We start from the raw sequence: 20294 nt of genomic DNA, 5'->3' as shown, positions 1-20294 counted from the left end.
TGTCTGGAACAGGAACTCGTACAGTGTCTCTCAAAGATGTAGGAGGAATTTTTTTGGCCTATATTTCTAGATCGAATTTTATTTTTCATAGCATTCTCATTATTGATGTAAAGAATGCACAAAATAGTAACCTTCCACTTTCTCATCCTCATCATCTTCACTGGCATGACCACAGTGGCATAAACATTTTGTCTACGGTTTCTGCATCATGGGCACCATTGGTTTCCTAGCAACAGACACAACATGTAGCAGAAATGGAAGCCTATTTGGTAACCATGCCTTCACCACCACTTTGGTTTCTTCTATCGTGGACAACTACATCATCCATGTTTTGTGCAATAGACTCTTTCTCTTGCGCAGGTGCATCTGTGTCTTCCTGTTGTATCGTGTGAACACTTTCCTTTACTTTTTCCAGTTGTTCCTCAGTTTGCATGTCTTGTAAAACATCTTGGATTACAGAAGACATTGTGAGACTCACTTTAGCTTTGCAGCCAAAGAGAGCTTTGTATGGTGTTCTCAATCCCAGCATGAAAGGCCATTGGACAAAATGCAGCCCCTCACTCCACCAGCCACTTTTTTCATCTGGCATCCAAGTACACAGCATATTCTCAACATTCTGAATAGCTCTTAGGATACTACCCTGGTTTTGGGAGTGACAAGGCTTCCTGCAGATCATTTTCAAAGTTAGCCAGTACTTCTTTAAGCTGTTCACCACATTATTTGTAAATTCACTGCCGTTGTCGGACTTTGGAATATGTCCACAAGATTGTTCGCTACTTCTTTCACTCTCTGATGTCAGAACCTTGAGAACCACTGACTTAGTTGGAAGATCTTGGTACATTATAAACTTGTATTCCCTGTCAGGATGGGACTGAACATTGGTGAGATCGACTTGACAATGGGAATCGAATTCTGACAAAACCACAGGCTTCACCATAACGCTTTTTAAAAGATCTTTTTTACTGGCACAGCTTACAAAGCGGAATGTACAGTACAGTTCAATCACATGATGAGTAATGCTCTTGTACTTAGGTAAAGGTTCCTGCAACATTCTGTCACGTCCTGTGTGGCCAATGGACAACCTACTCTTACCCCCATTCTAAACCTATTCTATATAACCCTGTAAAGAAAAGATCCCTATACCTACCTATTCTGAAGCCGCTCCAGTCCCAGGATCAGTTGTCAGCAGCAGCATCTGTGTAGAGGAGGGGCAGCCGACAACAGATACCCCATAGTAACTCTATGGGTGATGCTGCCATCTGAGGAATTTGCATCTGAGTCTTTTTCTCCTGCACACAGAACCCATCGCTGGGGACCAGACTGGAGCAGCTTCAGAATAGGTAAGTATAAGGGTGTTTTCTTTGTAGGCAGGCGTAAGCATTCTATGCAACATGACAATAAAAATGTCAGAATTTGGAAATGTTAATACTTTGCCAAATTGTGAGTTTTCCATACTTTGATGTAAAATGTTCACAATTATATATATTGCCTAGGCTTTTTTAGAATGCCTAAGTGCAAACAGACATGTCCTAGACATTCTGTCCAACATGTCAATAAAAACTTAATTTTCAGAAGTTTTTCATATTTTGCTGGATTTTCTTCTGGCATTGCATAAAATAGCGAGGATATGTATTAATTTTTTGGGCATTTCATACATTGCTTTGACTCTTTTGGCATTCTTTATAATGCCGGATTTCATACTTTTCCAACAAAATATATTTAAGGAAAGAGTATACGTTTTTTTTTTCTACTTGGTATTCAAAAATGGACCACTAGAGTGTGCTGCTGTACAGACAATCACACCTGTCCATTCACAGATGAAGTTTTCCATGCAGAGCTTTTTTTTTTTTTTTTTTTGGATGTTAACAATATCAGTGACCAAAAAATAAGTAAGGGCCAACTTACACCACAAGAACGTCCTGCAGATCTGCTCTTGCAATTGGAATTGAAATGACTCCAAAAAAAAGGAGGATAAAAGGCACCTGGAACGCATACAGAAACACATAAAAAAGCGTTAAAAACGCACATGCAAAAACGCATTAAAAATGCAGCAAATCGAGTCAAAAACGCACTGCAAAAAGCACTGCAAAAACGGGTCAAATGCAAACTGCATAGGTGTGAACCTACCCTTCCGCAAGTCAGGCTCTGCAAAAAAATGTCATGCCTTCCCTGTTCTCTTTCCTGGTCTGGATATATGTGATCTGTACAGTGGTGTATTTAGGTTTAGTGCTGCCCTAGGCAACACAAAAATTGCCTGCCCTTATGGACACCGACCAACACAACCCCCCACTTCCCCCACTTCCCCCTCCCGCAGAGAGAGCCTGACATTGACCAACACCCCTGCCCCCCACCCAGGAGAGCCTTCCACTATTCCCCCCCCCATGGTTCTCATGGTGTGCTTGTCCCATCATGCATCCCGTCTTCTGGGGGGAGGTGCTGCCCCCCTGAAATATGCTGCCTTAGGCAAGTGCCTTGTTTGCTTTGTGGTAAATTCGCCCCTGGATCTGTACAGTATCTGCTAAACGCATACATTCATACTGAAGCTGCTATCTTTCAGCAGTTCATAATCTCCAATGACTTTGTGAGTGCATTATAGGATAGAAATCATTTGTGGCTCTGGACAGTGAAAAATGTAATCAAACATATCTTAACCTGATGCCCTCCTCAATCTCACTTCTTGTCTGCTGTTACAGTGCAGATTCCAGACAGGCTGAATATAAACCAAACAATATTCCTGCTATCCTGTGACAGCAGCTCAAAGAAGACAATGAAAGAAAAGCGGATTTAATATGCTGTACTGCATTTGTGAAGTTGCCTGATATTCCTGGATATATTAAAATAAAGCTAGCATCAGATATATTTTTTGCTAAGTGAATGCATAACAAGGAAAGTGTCGGTTTGTATCACTTACAGATATTTGTTACCTCTAATCTGAAAATGCCTTCACCTGTTTTTTTAATTCAGAAGGATGAAGCCATATTTGCTCAGACATCATTCTGGGTTAGCTGGGCCACTGTAAGACAGCTGATGTATTTTAAAAGTACAGTTCTCCATCATAGGTGCCCACCTTAAATAAACTACTGGCGTCTATATGCTTGTTGAAATAAAATTGTAAAACTTGTAACACTTAAAGTGTACATCAAGGGGAAAAAAAAAACAATTTATTATGTCTCTGGATCAAGTGCAAATTCCTCCATGTTTTAAGGCGTACAGAAATATTGTGTGCTCCTATCTTCTTCTTTGACATGCCAACATTATGTATTATTGGTTTTGAATCCCAAAGCATGTGGTATCAGCCCTGCCTATTTCAATTCTGATAGATTACAAAGAATACCTCTCCTCATCTCCACAACCCCTCCTTGTACACAGGAAGAGAGCACAGAAAGTTATCAGTTCAAACATAAATGTCCTAGACATTCTGTCCAACATGTCAATAAAAACTTAATTTTCAGACGTTTTTCATATTTTGCTGGATTTTCTTCTGGCATTGCATAAAATACCGAGGATATGTATACATTTTTTGGGCATTTCATACATTGCTTTGACATTTTTGGCATTCTTTATAATGCCGGATTTCATACTTTTCCAACAACATATATTTAAGGAAAGAGTATACCCCTCCTTGTACACAGGAAGAGAGCACAGAAAGTTACCAGTTCACAAGATTTCTGGACAATCAACAGGTATTTATTACACTAATTAAACAGACTTACCAAAACATTTTTGGGCTAAAATGGAATAAATAAGAGAAGTTGATTGTTAGGGTTTCTATAGTCTGTACATTTTTTTTACATTTTAATTCACTCAGTATTTTAACCTCCCTAGCGGTCTGATTATGTCCATATTTCTGTGCTCAAAGCAGTACATTTTTTTGCATGGAAATATGTATTTTTTTTATTGTAGGCTGTAATTTTTAGGAATAACTCACTGAAATCTGTCCGAACAAGAGTCTATTAAACATCCCGGGTATGATAAAATTTGAAACACGAAATCATAAATTATAATTTAATAAATAATCATAAAAAATAATAATATAATAATAAATTTAATTCAATAATATAATCAAACCAAAAACACTGAAATGTGAAATATAGCGCCAAGTTCGCACATCACTGAGCAAAGTCGCAAAATCGTTTTCAGTGTCTGACGAATTTCCCCACGAATCATTATCACTCAATTCTGCAAGTAGTTCTAATTTACTTTCGCTGTTCTCTAGCTGGTCTAAAACCGATTTTTACCTAAAGGGACGCTTTTTGGACGCCATGAACGTTTCTTAGTTTCCAGGCAGAAAGAACAGTAAAAATGCAGGCAGGGCACAGGACAAAGCACTCGGGACAAAATGTATGTGAAATGGTATGATACAGTAATGTTATACTATGTGATTTTAGTGTATTTAGTGAATGTCACTTTTTGTCATTTTCAAATTTCCCGCCAGTTCCGTCCCCCGTACGTCCCGACGCTCGCAGGGGATGGAACCCAGATCACAGGTTAAGTGAACAACAAATGCCAGAGCAGCGCTGCATGGTAAGCCCGAGTGTATCTCGCGGTTACCGCTTTAGGTACTGAAACTTTACCCCGAGTTACACTCGGGAATGCGGTCAGGGAGGCTACAAAACAATTCAAAATCTGGGATGCTGCATTTAACCCATCTGTCATAAAATAACCCCTTTGACCTGTAAAATATTTTCTTTGCCATGGCTGGATCTGTATCAGTGGCTACAATCTGGATATCCTCTGTAGTCAGCTCCAGACACTGACCTGAGGTGGTACTCTAACATTAACATGTAGATATCTTTACCATGGCACAACTATTACTGTACACACAAACCTGTGATTCCTGCAGTGCAGATAATAAGGATTTCTACTGTGTAAATAAACTGCACATAGCAAGTCTGTCAGCTGTCAGTGATGCTAAATTTTGCTTTCTAAAAATAAAAATTCTATTCATGTACACTATGTATTCTTAAAGTAGTTGTGAACATACAGTATGTTGAAAAAGTATTTGCCCCCTTCCTGATTTTTTTTTTTTTTTTTGCAGATTGGTCACACTTAAATAATTCAGATCATCAAAAAAATTTTAATATTACACAAGGATAACAGAGTACAATACAAAATTCAGTTTTTAAATGATGATTTCATTTATTAAAGGAAAAAAAGTTGACTAAACTTGCCTGGCCCTATGTGAAAAAGTAATTGCCCCTTAAACCTAATAACTGGTTGTGCCAACCTTGGCATCAATAACTGCAACCAAGTGTTGCAATAACTGGCAATGAGTCTTTTATATCTCTGTGGAGGAATTCGGACCACTTTCCTTTGCAGAATTGTTTTAATTCAGGCTCTAGGGTTGTCAGTGATGTAGCCCAAGGTTAAATGTTAGGACCCTTGATTTTTAATATATTTATAAACAATATAGGTTCTGGGATTAAAAATACCATTTCAGTCTTTGCAGATGACACCAAGCTGTGCAGTGGAATAACGTCCTTACAGGATGTCTTCAACTTACAAGCCGACCTCAATGCACTCTTTAATTGGGCAACTATATGGCAAATGAGGTTTAATGTTGATAAATGTAAGGTTATGCACTTGGGGGCTAAGAATATGCATGCAACATACATACTAGGGAGGGTACAACTGGGGGAATCAATGGTGGAGAAGGATCTGGGAGTTCTGGTAGATCACAAGCTTATTAATGGCATGCAATGCCAAGCTGCAGGTTCTAAAGCGAGCAAAATCCTCTCTTGTATTAAAAGAGGTATAGACTCCAGAGAGAGAGAGATATCATTTTACCCGTGTACATTGGAGGGTTTAAGTTTGGATTTTGACTAGGCCCCTCCAAAACCTTAATTTTGTTTTTTTTTTAACCATTCAGAGGTGGACTTGCTGGTGTGCCCTGATGCATAATCCAAATGCACTGGAGCTTGAGGTCAAGAACTGATGGCTGGACATTCTGGTAGAGTGTTGAATTCATGGTTCCATCAATTATGGCAAGTTGTCTTGGTCCTGAAGCTGCAAAGCAGCCCCAGACCATAACACTACCACCACCATGGTTGATTGTTGGTATGATGTTCTTTTTTATGAAATGCTGTGTTAGCTTTATGCCAGATGTAATGGGACACACATCTTCCAAAAGTTCTACTTTTGTCTCATCAGTCCACAGAGACAAAAGTCTTAGGGCTAATCAAGATAGCAAATGTGAGATGAGCCTTTGTTTTCTTTTTGGTCAGCAGTGGCTTTCACTTTGGAACTCTCCCATGGATGCCATTTTTGCCCAGACACTTGCTTATTGCTGAATCATTAGCAAAGACCTTAGTTGAGCCAAGTGAGGCCTGCAGTTCTTTAAATGTTGTTTTGGGTTCTTTTATGACCTCCTGGATGAGTTGTTGTGATCTTGGAGTAATTTTGGTAGGTTGGCCACTGCTGGGAAGGGTCACCACTGTTCCAAGTTTTTTCCATTTGTGGATAAAGGCTCTCACTGCTGTTCTCTAGATTCCCAAAACCTTAAAACTGGCTTTGTAACCCTTTCCAGTCTTTGTTTTTCATCTGTTCATGAATTTCTTTACATCCCTGCATGGTGTGTTGCTTTTTGAGATCTTTTAGTGTGCTTCACTTTGTCAGACAGCTTCTATTTAAGTGATTTCTTGATTGAACAGGTCTGGCAGTAATCAGCTTGAGTGTGGCAAGTAAAATTAAACTCAGCTTTCCAAAAATGTGGTTAAGCACAGTCATTCATGATTTAGCAAGGGGGGGCAATTACTCTTTCACATACAGCCAGACAGCTTTTTTCCCCTAATAAATGAAATCATCATTTAAACACTGCATTTGGTATTTACTCGGGTTGTCTTTGTGTTATATTAAAATTTGTTTGATGATCTGAATCATTTAAGTGTGACAAATGCAAAGAATAAAAATTCAGGAAGGGGGCACATACTTTTTCTCAGCACTATATAATGTTATAGACACTTTCTAATACAGTTATAACATTGCAGGTACCATAATTGTTTTTGCTTTGTTGCAGAAAATATCTTTTTTCACATTTCTTACAAGGTTAAAAAGTTCAGTCAAGTGACCATGCATGTCTTCTTCCTGATAGAGGGAGAAGGGATACAGAATACTGTGCAGACACACTGTTTGCATGTCTGTTTAGCCTGGGGCAAGATGTAGGCTGTGCTTCAGCAGGGGGTGTGTGCCAGAGGCAGGCTGTGATTGGGAGAGGGGTGTGGCGGCTGAACAACTTATCCAATACAGGAATGTGGTGTTCTGCACAGTTTCCTGTACCTCTGAATGGCCAGCTAAAGGATGAAAACTGACCACACTAACACAAATCAGCTTCTGTGTTTTGTGTGGTCAGGTTAGAACAAAGAAGAAAGGTGACTGGCAGGATTAACACGGTACTTCGGATGGAAGATGTAAATGAAAATGATAGAGAATATGATTTTTTAAAATACATGTATTGTTTATGAGCACACATAGAAACATATTTAGGATAACATTCACTTCAAAGTACCTTCTTTAAAGTACATACTATTTCTCTAAGTCTCCTGCAAATTCCAAATTTCTTTTTTGCTGCTGCGATCAAACTTCCTATCAGAGGGTGACTTTGTTCATTCTCCATGACCCGTTGTGTATAGAAACATAGCCACCCTCTCTTGCTTTTAGTTAATACTTTTACATAAACCCTACAGCCCCCACCACTATCTATGCTGCGCCAGATGGTGTTCCCATTTTTTTGCAAGCAAGGTGGGCAGCATAGGATTGCATATGTGTGGCCTCTCTTCATAGGCCTTCATGGAGAAGCTTACAAAGATGTCTGTGACCCCATAACACTATGGCAAGCATCCCTCTTGTGGGAGACTCTTAAAGTGACTGTAAATGATTTTTTTTTAAACAAACATGTCATGCTTACCTCTGTGAAAAAGAATAGCACAGAGCGGCCCCATCTTCCTCTTCTCAGATCCCAGCCGGCGCTCCTGGCTCCTCCTCACTTGTTGGTACTCCAATAGGAAACCAATGTCCATGGGGGCATTTATGTGGGCTCGCTCCTGACTCCTGCTACTGCGTCCATTGATACAGACAGCCTAAATTTCTAAAAGAATCAACAGGTATTTTTTTACGCTCAGTTAGCAGATACTACAAAACACTTTCAAGCGTATATTTAACAAAGCAAAAGGGAACAAATGAGTTAATTGTAAGAGTTATTATACACTTTAGAGCTACGTTCACGTACCTGTTAATCTGATGTTTATTTCTTGATAGATAGTCTTATTTAACCCATAAACTCTAATATTAAGCTCACAAATACAGCACGCTTTTTCTACTCAGTTTTGTAAGCGGTGGTATTTTACTACTACTATAATTATTATATCACTGTTAGGGCTCATCCACATGAGCTGCACCCTCTGAAGAGCAATCACATTTCAGAGGGCATTTGACAGGCAACGAGGAGAAGTCATATCGACTCCTCACCACCTGGATTAATCCTAAAAGCCTGCACCACCACACACATTCAGTTGAATATGTCGCATTTGACCCTTATGAAAAACTCACAAAGATTACCACAGATGTTATTATCGCTTAACTTCCTGGCATCAAACATACAATCTATGTGGCATAGCAGAAGTGGGCCTTCTTTCAAGGCACTGCATATATACACACTGGCATTTTTGCTGGAAGTGCTCCAAATAGAGACTGAGTTGTCACCAACAGAGATTGCTCATGCTAATGAATGGGAGCTGGGAGAACCAACTCTCAATCATGTGATCTCTGTGATAGCCTGTGAATGACTATCATAGTGATCAGTCAGTAAAACCCACCCTTGCATATTCTTTCTTCTCTGAATGGAGAAAAAGATGAATACAAGGAAATTAATCAAAGCTGGAGCAGACGGAATTTAGGGTAGATGTGCATTTATTTTCAAAGCCTAACTGAACAAGCTGAAGACAGAAGCTGATTGGTTGCACTACTGCATCCACATTTTGTCTACTCCAGTTTTGAAAAAGCAAACCCGTTATCTTTTTCTCTTAGCTAGAGTAGAAAAACATAAACAAATAAAAGAAATGATAATGACAAAAAATTATATAATAATTATTGATTAATAGCTAGATTTGGGCTTTATCTAGGTTAGTTAAACCAATATGACCAACCAGCGCAACCTGTCAATAACCCTCCAAAACTAAATATCTCCTGTATAAACAAAAACAATACCCTGTTGCTCGCTGAACACTGACAAGTGAATCTCACATCATCCCCTATTAAGTCATCACATGAAATTAGTGCAGCGCAACTCCATACACTCCCCCTTCCTTAAATATACTGTATATGCAACAAATATATAAAAAAATAATAAACCATTAGTTCATATAAAGTGACATGAAAGTCCCATCCACTTAAAAAGTCCAATGAAACCACAGTGAAATATATGGTAACAATTGAAATGTGAAATATAACTTCTTCTTCTAGTAACCAGTGCACCTCCACTGCACCAGGTGAAAAATCTGCTCACCTTATATATGTTAGTATGCGCTCATCTGGATACTCTCAGCCTCCTTTGAATAGGGACCACGTTTTTCCTCCAGGCTGATAATGCCCTCCTAACACTCAGAAAACCATCAGTATGGACCCCATGCTCCTCTGTGTCCGGCTCCTCAGAACATCACTGCACACAGACAGGGAGACAGTCCATGAGCTTCATCACCCTTCCCATCGCTCAGCCCACTCAACGGGCAATTCCTCTGCAACAGCCTAGCCTTGGTTGCAGAGGAAAATGAGGCTAGGCCATTGCAGAAGAATTAGCAGTTGAGCGGGCTGAGTGCTGGGAAGGATGATGAAGCTCATGGACTTACTCGTTGTCTGTGTGTAGTGATGCTCTGAGTAGCTGGACACAGAGGAGCATGGGGTCCATACCAGTGGTTGTCTGAGTGTAAGGAGGGCATTATCAGCTTGGAGGAAGAACATGGTCCCTATTCAGAGGAGGCTGAGAGTATCCAGATGAGTGCATACTAACATATATAAGGTGAGCAGGTTCTCCACCTGGTGTGGTGGAGGTGCAGTGGCCACTGGAAGAAGAGGAGGAAGTTTTATTACACAGTTCAGTCATCACCATATACTTTTTGGTGGTTTCATTGGACTTTTTAAGTGGGTAGGACTTTCATGTCACCTTATGTGAACTAATGGTTTATTATTTGTTATGTATTTGTTTTATATATATATATATATATATATATATATATATATAGTGAAGAACAGAAGTATTTGAACACCCTGCGATTTTGCAAGTTCTCCCACTTAGAAATCATAGAGGGGTCTGAAATTCACATTGTAGGTGCATTTCCATGCTGAGAGACAGAATTAAAAAAAAAATTCAGGAAATCACATTGTATGATTTTTAAAGAATTTATTTGACTTGCACTGCTGAAAACTTAAGAAACAGCAAGAATTCTGGCTCTCAAAGACCTGTTACTGTGCCTTTAAAAAGTCCACCTCTACGCCACTCATTAATCTAACTTAGTAGCACCTGTCTGAGCTCTTTAAAGACATCTGTCCACCCCACAGTCAGTCAGACGCCAACTACTACCATGGGCAAGACCAAAGAGCTGTCAAAAGACACCAGAGACAAAATTGTGGACCTCCACAAGGCTGGAAAGGGCTACGGGGCAATTGCCAAGCAGCTTGGTAAAAATAGATCAACTGTTGGAGCAATTGTTCGAAAATGGAAGAGGCTAAAGACGACTGTCAGTCTCCCTCGGACTGGGGCTCCATGCAAGATCTCACCTCGTGGGGTATCACTGATGATAAGAAAGGTGAGGAATCAGCCCAGAACTACAAGGGAGAAGCTGGTCAATAACATGAAGAGAGCTGGGACCACAGTTTCAAAGGTCATTGTCAGTAGAACACTACGCCGTCAGGGTTTTAAATCATGCATTGCACGGAATGTTCCCCTGCTCAAGTAATCACATGTCCAGGCCCATCTGAAGTTTGCCAATGACCATCTGGATGATCCAGAGGAGGCATGGGAGAAAGTCATGTGGTCAGATGAGACCAAAGTAGAACTTTTTAGTCTAAACTTCACTCGTCGTGTTTGGAGGAAAAAGAAGGACGAGTTGCATCCCAAGAACACCATCCCTACTGTGAAGCATGGGGGTGGTAATATCATGCTTTGGGGGTGCTTTTCTGCGAAGGGGACAGGACGACTGCACTGTATTAAGGAGAGAATGAATGGGGCCATTTATTGTGAGATTTTGAGCAACAACCTCCTTCCCTCAGTCAGAGCATTGAAGATGGGTCGTGGATGGGTCTTCCAACATGACAACGACCCGAAGCACACAGCCAGGATAACCAAGGAGTGGCTCCGTAAGAAGCATATCAAGGTTCTGGAGTGGCCTAGCCAGTCTCCAGACCTAAATCCAATAGAACATCTTTGGAGGGAGCTGAAACTCCGTGTTGCTCAGCGACAGCCCCGAAACCTGACAGATCTAGAGGAGATCTGTGTGGAGGAGTGGGCCAAAATCCCCGTTGCAGTGTGTGCAAACCTGGTCAAGAACTACAGGAAATGTTTGACCTCTGTAATTGCAAACAAAGGCTTCTGTACCAAATATTAACACTGATTTTCTCAGGTGTTCAAATACTTATGTTCAGCGGTGCAAGACAAATAAATTCTTTAAAAATCATACAATGTGATTTCCTGAATTTACTTTTTAAATTCTGTCTCTCAGAGTGGAAATGCACTTAGAATGTGAATTTCAGACCCCTCCATGATTTCTAAGTGGGAGAACGTGCAAAATTGCAGGGTGTTCAAATACTTCTGTTCCTCACTGTATATATGTAACGGGGAGGGTATGAAGTTTTGCTGCACTAATTTCATGTGATGACCTAGGTTAGTGGCAGGGTCGAAGGTCAGAGTTGAGTCTAAGATTAAGTTCAGAATTTTTTAAATCTTTTTTTTTTAATTGATTTTATATAAATATAAACAAAAAGAACATTGGTCACACATACAGTGGGCACATACGGATAAGCAGAAATAGGCACAACATGGTATACAAATACATGTTTACAATCAGAAAAGTATACAAGTAATGAGGGTACCAGTAAAGTAAACAATATAATTTATGAAAGCCATTAAGGGCCGGTTCACACCAGGACGCAGTGCGGAATGGTGCATTTCATATGCATTTCCTGCACCATTTTTGAACGCACTGCCCTGGCGATCTGCATGCTGGTGCCAATGTACTTTTAACAGCACCCCAAACAGAGATTTCAAACACAGTGCATTTTAAAACATAGTGCAAATACTACTTTTTGCGTGGTCGAGTCCATTTTCAAATGAATGGGCTGTCAAAATGCATCACATGGGAACATGTAGGGTCCTGGTGTGAACTGGCGGTCAGGCATTAAAGGCAGACATTTAAGTATACCTGAGAAGGGGGAAGAGAGAGGAAATAGGGGCCACAAAGATTTTATTGAATTTATTGGGGCAGTTACATCCAATGTATATAAAGAAGGTCAGTATATTTTGGGTATGGTTAAAAAAATATATATTTAGTGTCAATGTCTGTGTGTTTCGTTAGGATAAAAAAAGTATATGCTTATAGTACCCATTGGGTGGCACCACGGATACAATAAGGGATATCCAATGCCACGTCCCAACTATGAAAGATACTAATTTGGGAATCGGAAATAAGGACTTTGGGGGCACATACAGACCAGTTCAAAAATATTATAATTCTAGATTTTTATCATTTTTATTATTAACAATATCATAAAACCTTATACAATTAGCAATTAGTTGTAAAAACTACATGAAAACCTAAGCACTACCTATATCGGACATGGGTTTTCCAACTGACCCTGAGAGTGAGCGTGTATGTTTATCTGTACCCCATATTCAGTAAGTGTTGTATCACCTCTACTAATGAGCTGTATATATGTATGTTATTTGGTATTTACAAGTGAAACTCGAAAAAATAGAATATCGTGCAAAAGTTCATTTATTTCAGTAATGCAACTTAAAAGGTGAAACTAATATATGAGATAGACTCATTACATGCAAAGCAAGATAGTTCAAGTCGTGATTTGTCATAATCTCCTTTTTGAGTAAGTGTGGTATCACCTCTACTAATGAGCTGTATGTATGTATGTTATTTGGTATTTATACTATGTATTTTTTTTTCTCTGAATAGACACACCACAAGCTCCTGAGGAAGCGGTTAACGTTGTGAAACATGTAGAGATAACTACAGTGGAAGGTGGAACCCCTGCACCTGGAGGAGTTAGAAACAACTGGTGTAACATTTAGTTGTATACACAGTCCTCGTGCGGTGTAATAAGATAATCACGCCATGCTTGATATATGGAGTGCTTAGGTTTTTATGTAGTTTTATAACTAATTGCTACTTGTGTAAGGTCTTATGATATTGTTATTAATAAAAATTATCGTGTTTTATAATATTTTTGAACTGATCTGTATTTGCCTCTAAAGTCCTTATTTCCAATTCCCAAATTAAAATAAAAGAATGTGCAGTTTTGTTTCTTGGCAAACAGGTTCAAACAATAATATACACATACAGTATATGGTATCACTGTCAGGAGTAGAGAATTTATTTATTTATTTTATGGTAGTGGTGGGTCTTGGGTCATTATTATTTACCACCAAACAAATGCCCGAATAATCCTGAAAAAAAACAAGGTATAATCTACCGAAGTAGTTACAAAGCTATGCACAGTATTCCTAACACATGCCAAAGTTGCATTAAAGGGTTGAAATAACACCCACTTCAGGATTGTGATACTTGACGTTTCAAGAACTGTCTATGTAGAAGAGAGAGAAAAGGATTGAGGTGACTGTTAACTACAACACAAGAAAAACAAACAATTTATGAGCAAATATGGATTTTAGGAGACTAATGTTTACTTCAAGTGATAAAATAAAGATGACACATTTTGGTGACATTTGTAATAGTTACATAGTTGGTAAGGTTGAATGAAGACACCAGTCAATCTAGTTCAACCGGTGTATGTGTGTGTGCGTAAGTGTGGGTGTGGATTTGTGTGTTTATGTCAATACCATTTCCCATAACCCTGTATATTGTGCACTCTAAGATGCCCATCTAAGAGTTTTTTTTTTAATTATCAACGCTTCCCACTGACACCACTAATTGTGGAAGGGAGTTCCACATCCTTACTGCTCTAACAGTAAAGAACCCCCTATGCAGTTTAAGGTTGAAGCTCTTCTCCTCCAATGTAATTGCATGGCTATGTGTCTGCTTAAGCTCCTTGAAACTGAATGGTTTCCTCCCTATGCTGGAATCACCATTGAGGTATGTGGTTATTGCTATCATATCTCCTCTCAAGAGTCTCTGAGAGTCTCTCAGGGAGAACAAGTTTAATGCTTGTAGTCATTCCTCATAGCTGAAGTCCTCCAGTCCCCATATTTACTTTGTTCATGTTTGTAAATTGAACATTTTTAGGGCAAACAATGTTAAATAAGTAGTGATGTTATAATAATTCATCTATCTTAGGGAATGGGGTTTTTAGTCAGAAGAATGAATTTAGCACCAGCTCATGAAACTTACCTGGGCAAAATGTGCTGCATAATCACCTATCTCATTCTCCCAGAGCCTAAAATATGACAGGCTCACAAACTGGCTCATAAAATACCTAGAAAGATAATAGCATAACATTTTTCTAGAAAAGCACAGCCATGAAAAAAATGTAATAATATAATTAGACCTAACAGTAATCTTTTATCAAGAAAAGAGAACATGCAGAAGTTCAGTGCTTATTGATGAATCAGTATATATTTATCAAGTCAAACAATGACCAGACCAATATTAAAAGATAATAGAAAATGTGCTTTCAGTACAGATAGCTTTTAAAATGTATCCATTAGAGCTACATTTACAGCTCCCACCTCTACAGAACCTCCAGCTATAGCCCTACATTTTAATAGAAGATATTGGTTTTCCATTGCTGATACCATACCAGTGGTAATGAAAAAATAAAAATGATTTGTATATTGCTTCATTATGCTCTACATCACTAATGTAGAGATGATACAAGAATCTGTCCCCAAAAATAACACGTGAACATGGAAAGTGTATGTATTAAAGTAGTTTTACAATAAAGTAAACATTCTCCAGTAAACTATTAAATTTCCAACCTCAGAACCTGACGTTTATAGCCTTCAATGCTGCTGGCTCCTACTCTATCATAGCTGATTCACTAAACTTCTGGTCTTCACAGGAAAGAGTTAACAGTGGACAGTGCAGTCGCCATTCAGTCTGTTAGCTTGGAGAAAGTGGGAAGGAGTAGGAGCAGAGGAGTGCCTTTCCATCCTAGGTTCAATTCTAGTCCCAACACACAAGGGTGGCTCCATAGGACACTGCAAAAGAAAGAAGTTACCCTGAGACAGGAAACCTGGGATAGCACCAGCCTAAACAGTAACATATGCAGGGATTACAAAATAAAGAAGCTGCATACTCAGCAAAGATTAAATAGACAGTTGAAAGTAAGCACTTGGCACCCGCCCACAGTACATTTACTGTGGGTGGGCGGCATGGGCAGGCTGGATGATGTACATGTACACTCCTACAACAATTGTGTACACTGGACACAGCGGGTTGTGGCTCCCGGTACCCTGTAGCTATGAGAGGCTCAAAGATTATGTGATCGCTATGTGATCACGTTATCACAATGTAAACAACTAGAATCTTCAGGGCCCCAGTGCAAGAAACCATAAAGGGCCCCCCCAACCTGGGCATTGGACTCCGAGCCCGGAGCTCTTCCCACTCATCCTAGGACCCTTTACTCCCCTTGTGTGGCCCTTTATTATGGCGGCAGAATGCCAGGGCCCAGACGCAAGTGCAACCTTTGCAACCCTGGTTATTCTGCCAGTGGTGTCAGTAGGACTGTGTATAGTGTTAGTCAGTAGAGTAATAGATGGTGTCAGCATAGCAGTGAACTTTGTCAGTAATGCAGTGGATGTGCTCAGTAGGGCAGCAGACAGGGTCAGTAGTTTTTATTTTTCTAACAATTTTATTGTTTGTTATTTCTTACAATACCCCAAAAATAGTGCTGCGCTGCCGCTACTGACACAAAAAAATAAAGTAATAATAAATAAACACCCTCTGCAGCATCAAACTCAATGTGTAAATGAATAAATCTGTGAAACAAATAAAGTCAAAAGTAAATAAGAAAACTGGCTGAAGCACTAAATCCAAATGATATGTGAAACATATCTCAAAAATACACCATAAACAAATAGAAATAAACACATGACCAACCTATAATAAACACCCATCTGAGCTGAAGAATAAAGTGTAAAAAACAACAAGAACAGTAATAAATATGTGAAACATATATCAGTAATAAACACGATCACAATAGCTGTAAACATCTGGCTGAGTTATAATAAACATCTGGCTGAGCTGAAGCATAAAGTGTGAAAACCAACAAAAACAGTATTAAATTATTGTAAAACAAATGCCCGGCTGAGCAATAAGCCCCCAATGGAATAAATAGCTGATGAATCAAGTAAATGTTCAACTGGGCTAGATACTCACAAAAAGTGCTTAATAAAAAAAGATAAGCCACTCTACTGAATATGTACAAAAACAGATAAATGGTGAATGAAGGATAACACTTAATAAAGTGCAAAATACAGTCCAAAAGTGATTTAACATTCTCTTTCTTCCAAAATTCAAAATAGTGCATCGGTGACTTCAACAGCTGACCCATAGAAACATGCGCTCAATATTAATCCCACTGGATCTTCTGCTTCCACAGGTGTCTCCAAGAATACTCAGGTACAATGCTTTATGTCCCCACTCCTATGGATAGGTGCTCAAACAATCAACAATGAACTCCTCATAGTGTAGTAAGGCTTTAATACCATAAACATATATAAAAGATGCCACTCACATACTGTAGATACAAGGTTCATAGAACCTATTACAAGCATTTAGGGGAAAGAAAAGACGCCACAAGCTTCCATCCTACGCGTTACTCCACGAGTTACATGACCTCTTCAGGGATCACTTCTTCAGGGACCCTTCCTACTGATTCTAGGACCCTTTACTCCCTTTGCCGGGCCCTTTATTACAGTGGCAGCATGCCAGGACCCAGATGCAAGTGCGACCTTTGCAACCCTGGTAATTCTGCCAGTGGCATCAGTAGGAATGTGAATAGTGTCAGTCAGTAGAGCAGTGGATGGTGTCAATATGGCAGTGAACTCTGTCAGTAATGCAGTGTACATGGTCAGTAGGGCAGTGAACAGGGTCAGTAGTTTTTAACTCATTTATTTTATTTTTTTTTAACAATTTGTTTGTTTGTTTTATTTTTTAGGAGCCCTGTTGGGGGGCTTTGGTAAGATGGGATATAAACAGACCTCTGATATTTCACCTTTGAGAAAAAGAAAGGAGATTGAGGACACTGCGCTCAATCTCCATCTCTGCAGCCTCAGCTGCACAGAATGAATGTACAGAAATAGCTTTTTATTCACGGTACAGATCATTCAGTGTGTCCATTCAGAGGGGGGAAGTCAGCAGAGCTGCGCAGTCAGTGAAAAGATTTTTCTCCACACAGGCGAAGGTACATTTTTCCGCCCCCCACCACCACTACCACCATCTTCCTCCTGCCAAACCCTACACACACAGTAACACAACTCCTGTATTAGAGTACCCCAGCTCTGGATAAAGCAGCACAGGGTGCATCTTCAGTCTTGGGGGAGTGGAGTATTAAATGCAGCAGCAGATTTAAAAACACTAATAAACTGAAGCCGAACTCCAGCATTTTTTTTTCCTTTTGGAATAAGGATTTTACATAAATAAAGAAATGCTGATCATTGTAAGCTCCCCTGTCAGTGGGAGATGGTTTGTCATATACCTCTAAATGCTACATCTGCAGGAGAGCTTGTTCTGTTGAAAAAAAACAGACATACTGCCTGGATCACCAGATAGAAATAAAAGAAAGAAAGTCTAAAAAAGAAAACTAATGCAGACATCACTTTTAAGAAGGGTACCTGGGCAGTGTGACAGGAGGAGGGCAGTTTGACAGAAGAGGGGGACATTGTGACAGGAGAGGGGGACATTGTGATAGGAGAGGGGGACAATGTGACAGGAGAGGGGCACTATGACAGGAGAGGTAGGCAGTGTGACAGGAGGGGCTCACTGAGACATGAGGGGGGGGCAGTGTGACAGGAGGGGAGCAATGTGACAGAAGAGGGGAGCATTGTGACAGGAGGGGGGCATTGTGACAGATGCGATTCCTGCAACTCCTATAGTTACGCCACTGTTATGAATGTATGTCATTCACAACATCTGTGCCTCCAATACAGTGATGTACAGGAGGCTATCACATGGTATCTGGGCCAATCACAGCACCCTGTACCATATGATTAGCTGTAGCCAATCACAGATCACCAGTAATCACAGCTGTTATGAATGTAAGCTGTCCGTTACAGTTCCAAAAATGTATGTTACAATGATCATCATTGTAACAGCAATCAAAGTGTAAATGTAAAAAAATATCCCTAATCACCCCCCCCCCCCCCCCCCCATACAGAGTAGTACAGTGTGTACAGTGTTACTATGGTGACAAACAAACCACTCTAAAGAAAGTATGTAAAAAAAATAGTTAAAAAAGGCAAAAAAAGTCTTTAAAATTTTCATCAATTGAATAAGAAATTATTTTTAAAATGGTATCAAGTTTTGTTTTTTTTTTACCATACTGGGGTTTATTTACTAAAGCTGGGGACTGCAGAGCCTTCTACAGCCTCTGCAATGGCACCAACTGGCTCTGGTTGAACTCTCAGCAGATCTATGGGACTTCCTAACCTATGGCAGCATCCTATAATTGTTGCAAATCTTGTTTACATGATTATTTATGCACTCTATGCTGCACCTTACTGATTTTTGGTGCTTCCCTCTCTAATCTACACTATTGTGTTTTTTGATGCACAATTACCCCTGCGAGGGACATCGCCTCATAGGTTTGTATGTACATTCCATGTTTTTGTTGTATGTGACAAATTTAATAAACAGATTTCTAAAAAAAAAAAAAAAGCTGGAGAGTACAAAATCAGGCTCACTTTTGCATAAAAACCAATCCGCTTCTAACCTCAGCTTGTACAATTGGCAATAAAACCTGCATGCTGATTGGTTTCTATGCAGAAGTGAGCCTGAGTTTGCACTTTCCAGCTTTAGTAAATAAACCCCAGTGTCCCCAGTGTCCCCAGTGTCCCCAGTGTCCCTGATCAGCAGCACACCAATCATATGATGATGCTGTGCTGTGCTGCATTGGTGAGTATATAAAAAACACATTTTATTTAATTTCTTCATTTTCAAAAAAATTTTGACAAAAAATTACAAGTTCAAAATACTTGCCATAGCTCTTACTAAATACCTCAGACTGTCTACTTTTCAGAAAGGGGTCATTTGGGGGGAATTTGTACTGTCCTGGCACTTTAAGGGCCTCAAGAAATGAGATAGGCCATCAGTACATCAGAATTGATGAAAAATAAAAAATCCAGTGGTGAACACATATCACCAAAAGAAAGCTCTATTTGTGTGAAAACAATTATATAAATTTAACATGGGTACAGTGCTGCATAACTGCACAAATGCCAGTTAAAGTAACACAGTGCTAAATAGCAAACAAAATGGCTTGTTCATGAAGGGAGTAAAATATTCCAGAGGTCAAGTGATTAAAAAAGGAAGGTTTAATAGCACTTTAAGATAAAATAGCATGTTATGTTAACAAAGTCTTGCAGTGTAAAGATAACTTTTATAAAGTAATTCTAAACTTGGTGTAAGTGCAGCAATTCTCAATATTCATCTGCAGAATTCTTGAACAAATCCGCAGTATTCACAACTCTTTGAAACCTTCTGCTATGACTGTTTTTACTACTGATTATTTTGCAACAGTAGCATCTTTTAAAGTTCTCAATGCAGTTTAACACATGAGAGAATATGTTCAACATAAATCCATCAGGCTATAAAAGAATAATTTCCCTGACAGATTACTTAATGTTCTCATTATCATAACCATAGAAATATTTACAAATCTACAAAATCAAAATAGTTTTGTGTATTTATAGACATTAGCCACATTCATGTGATTGTCTTACAATTTCAATTCATGAAAAATAATAAAACTCAATATAAATTCAAAAGAATATAGATCCATTGTGAAAACTGTGCCAAAGGATTTGTATTTTCATGCCTAGCATTACTTTGGGACACTGTGTAGAGTTACTATTTAAATGGGCTTTCCAGCTGCAGGGTCCCTAGTTAGGCTTTAACAGG

The 20294-nt window shown here is 39.3% G+C and overlaps 1 protein-coding gene across 1 annotated transcript; it reads right to left on the bottom strand.

Annotated features, from left to right (window-relative positions):
• Nucleotides 1–262: 262 nt before the first annotated feature.
• On the bottom strand, nucleotides 263–937 carry LOC149456487 (KRAB domain-containing protein 2-like). Its single transcript, XM_089684864.1, has one exon. The coding sequence runs from the start codon at nucleotides 935–937 to the stop codon at nucleotides 263–265; it is 675 nt and encodes a 224-aa protein (XP_089540990.1).
• Between the last annotated feature and the right edge of the window lie 19357 nt (nucleotides 938–20294).

The sequence above is a fragment of the Staurois parvus genome, unplaced genomic scaffold (genome assembly GCF_062004578.1).
Source record: "Staurois parvus isolate SC_StPar_1 unplaced genomic scaffold, SC_StPar_1.0 ptg000361l, whole genome shotgun sequence".
NCBI lineage: Eukaryota > Metazoa > Chordata > Amphibia > Anura > Ranidae > Staurois > Staurois parvus.
The sequence above is the reverse complement of the archived record's forward strand: the minus strand, read 5'-3'. Positions and strand labels throughout refer to the sequence as shown.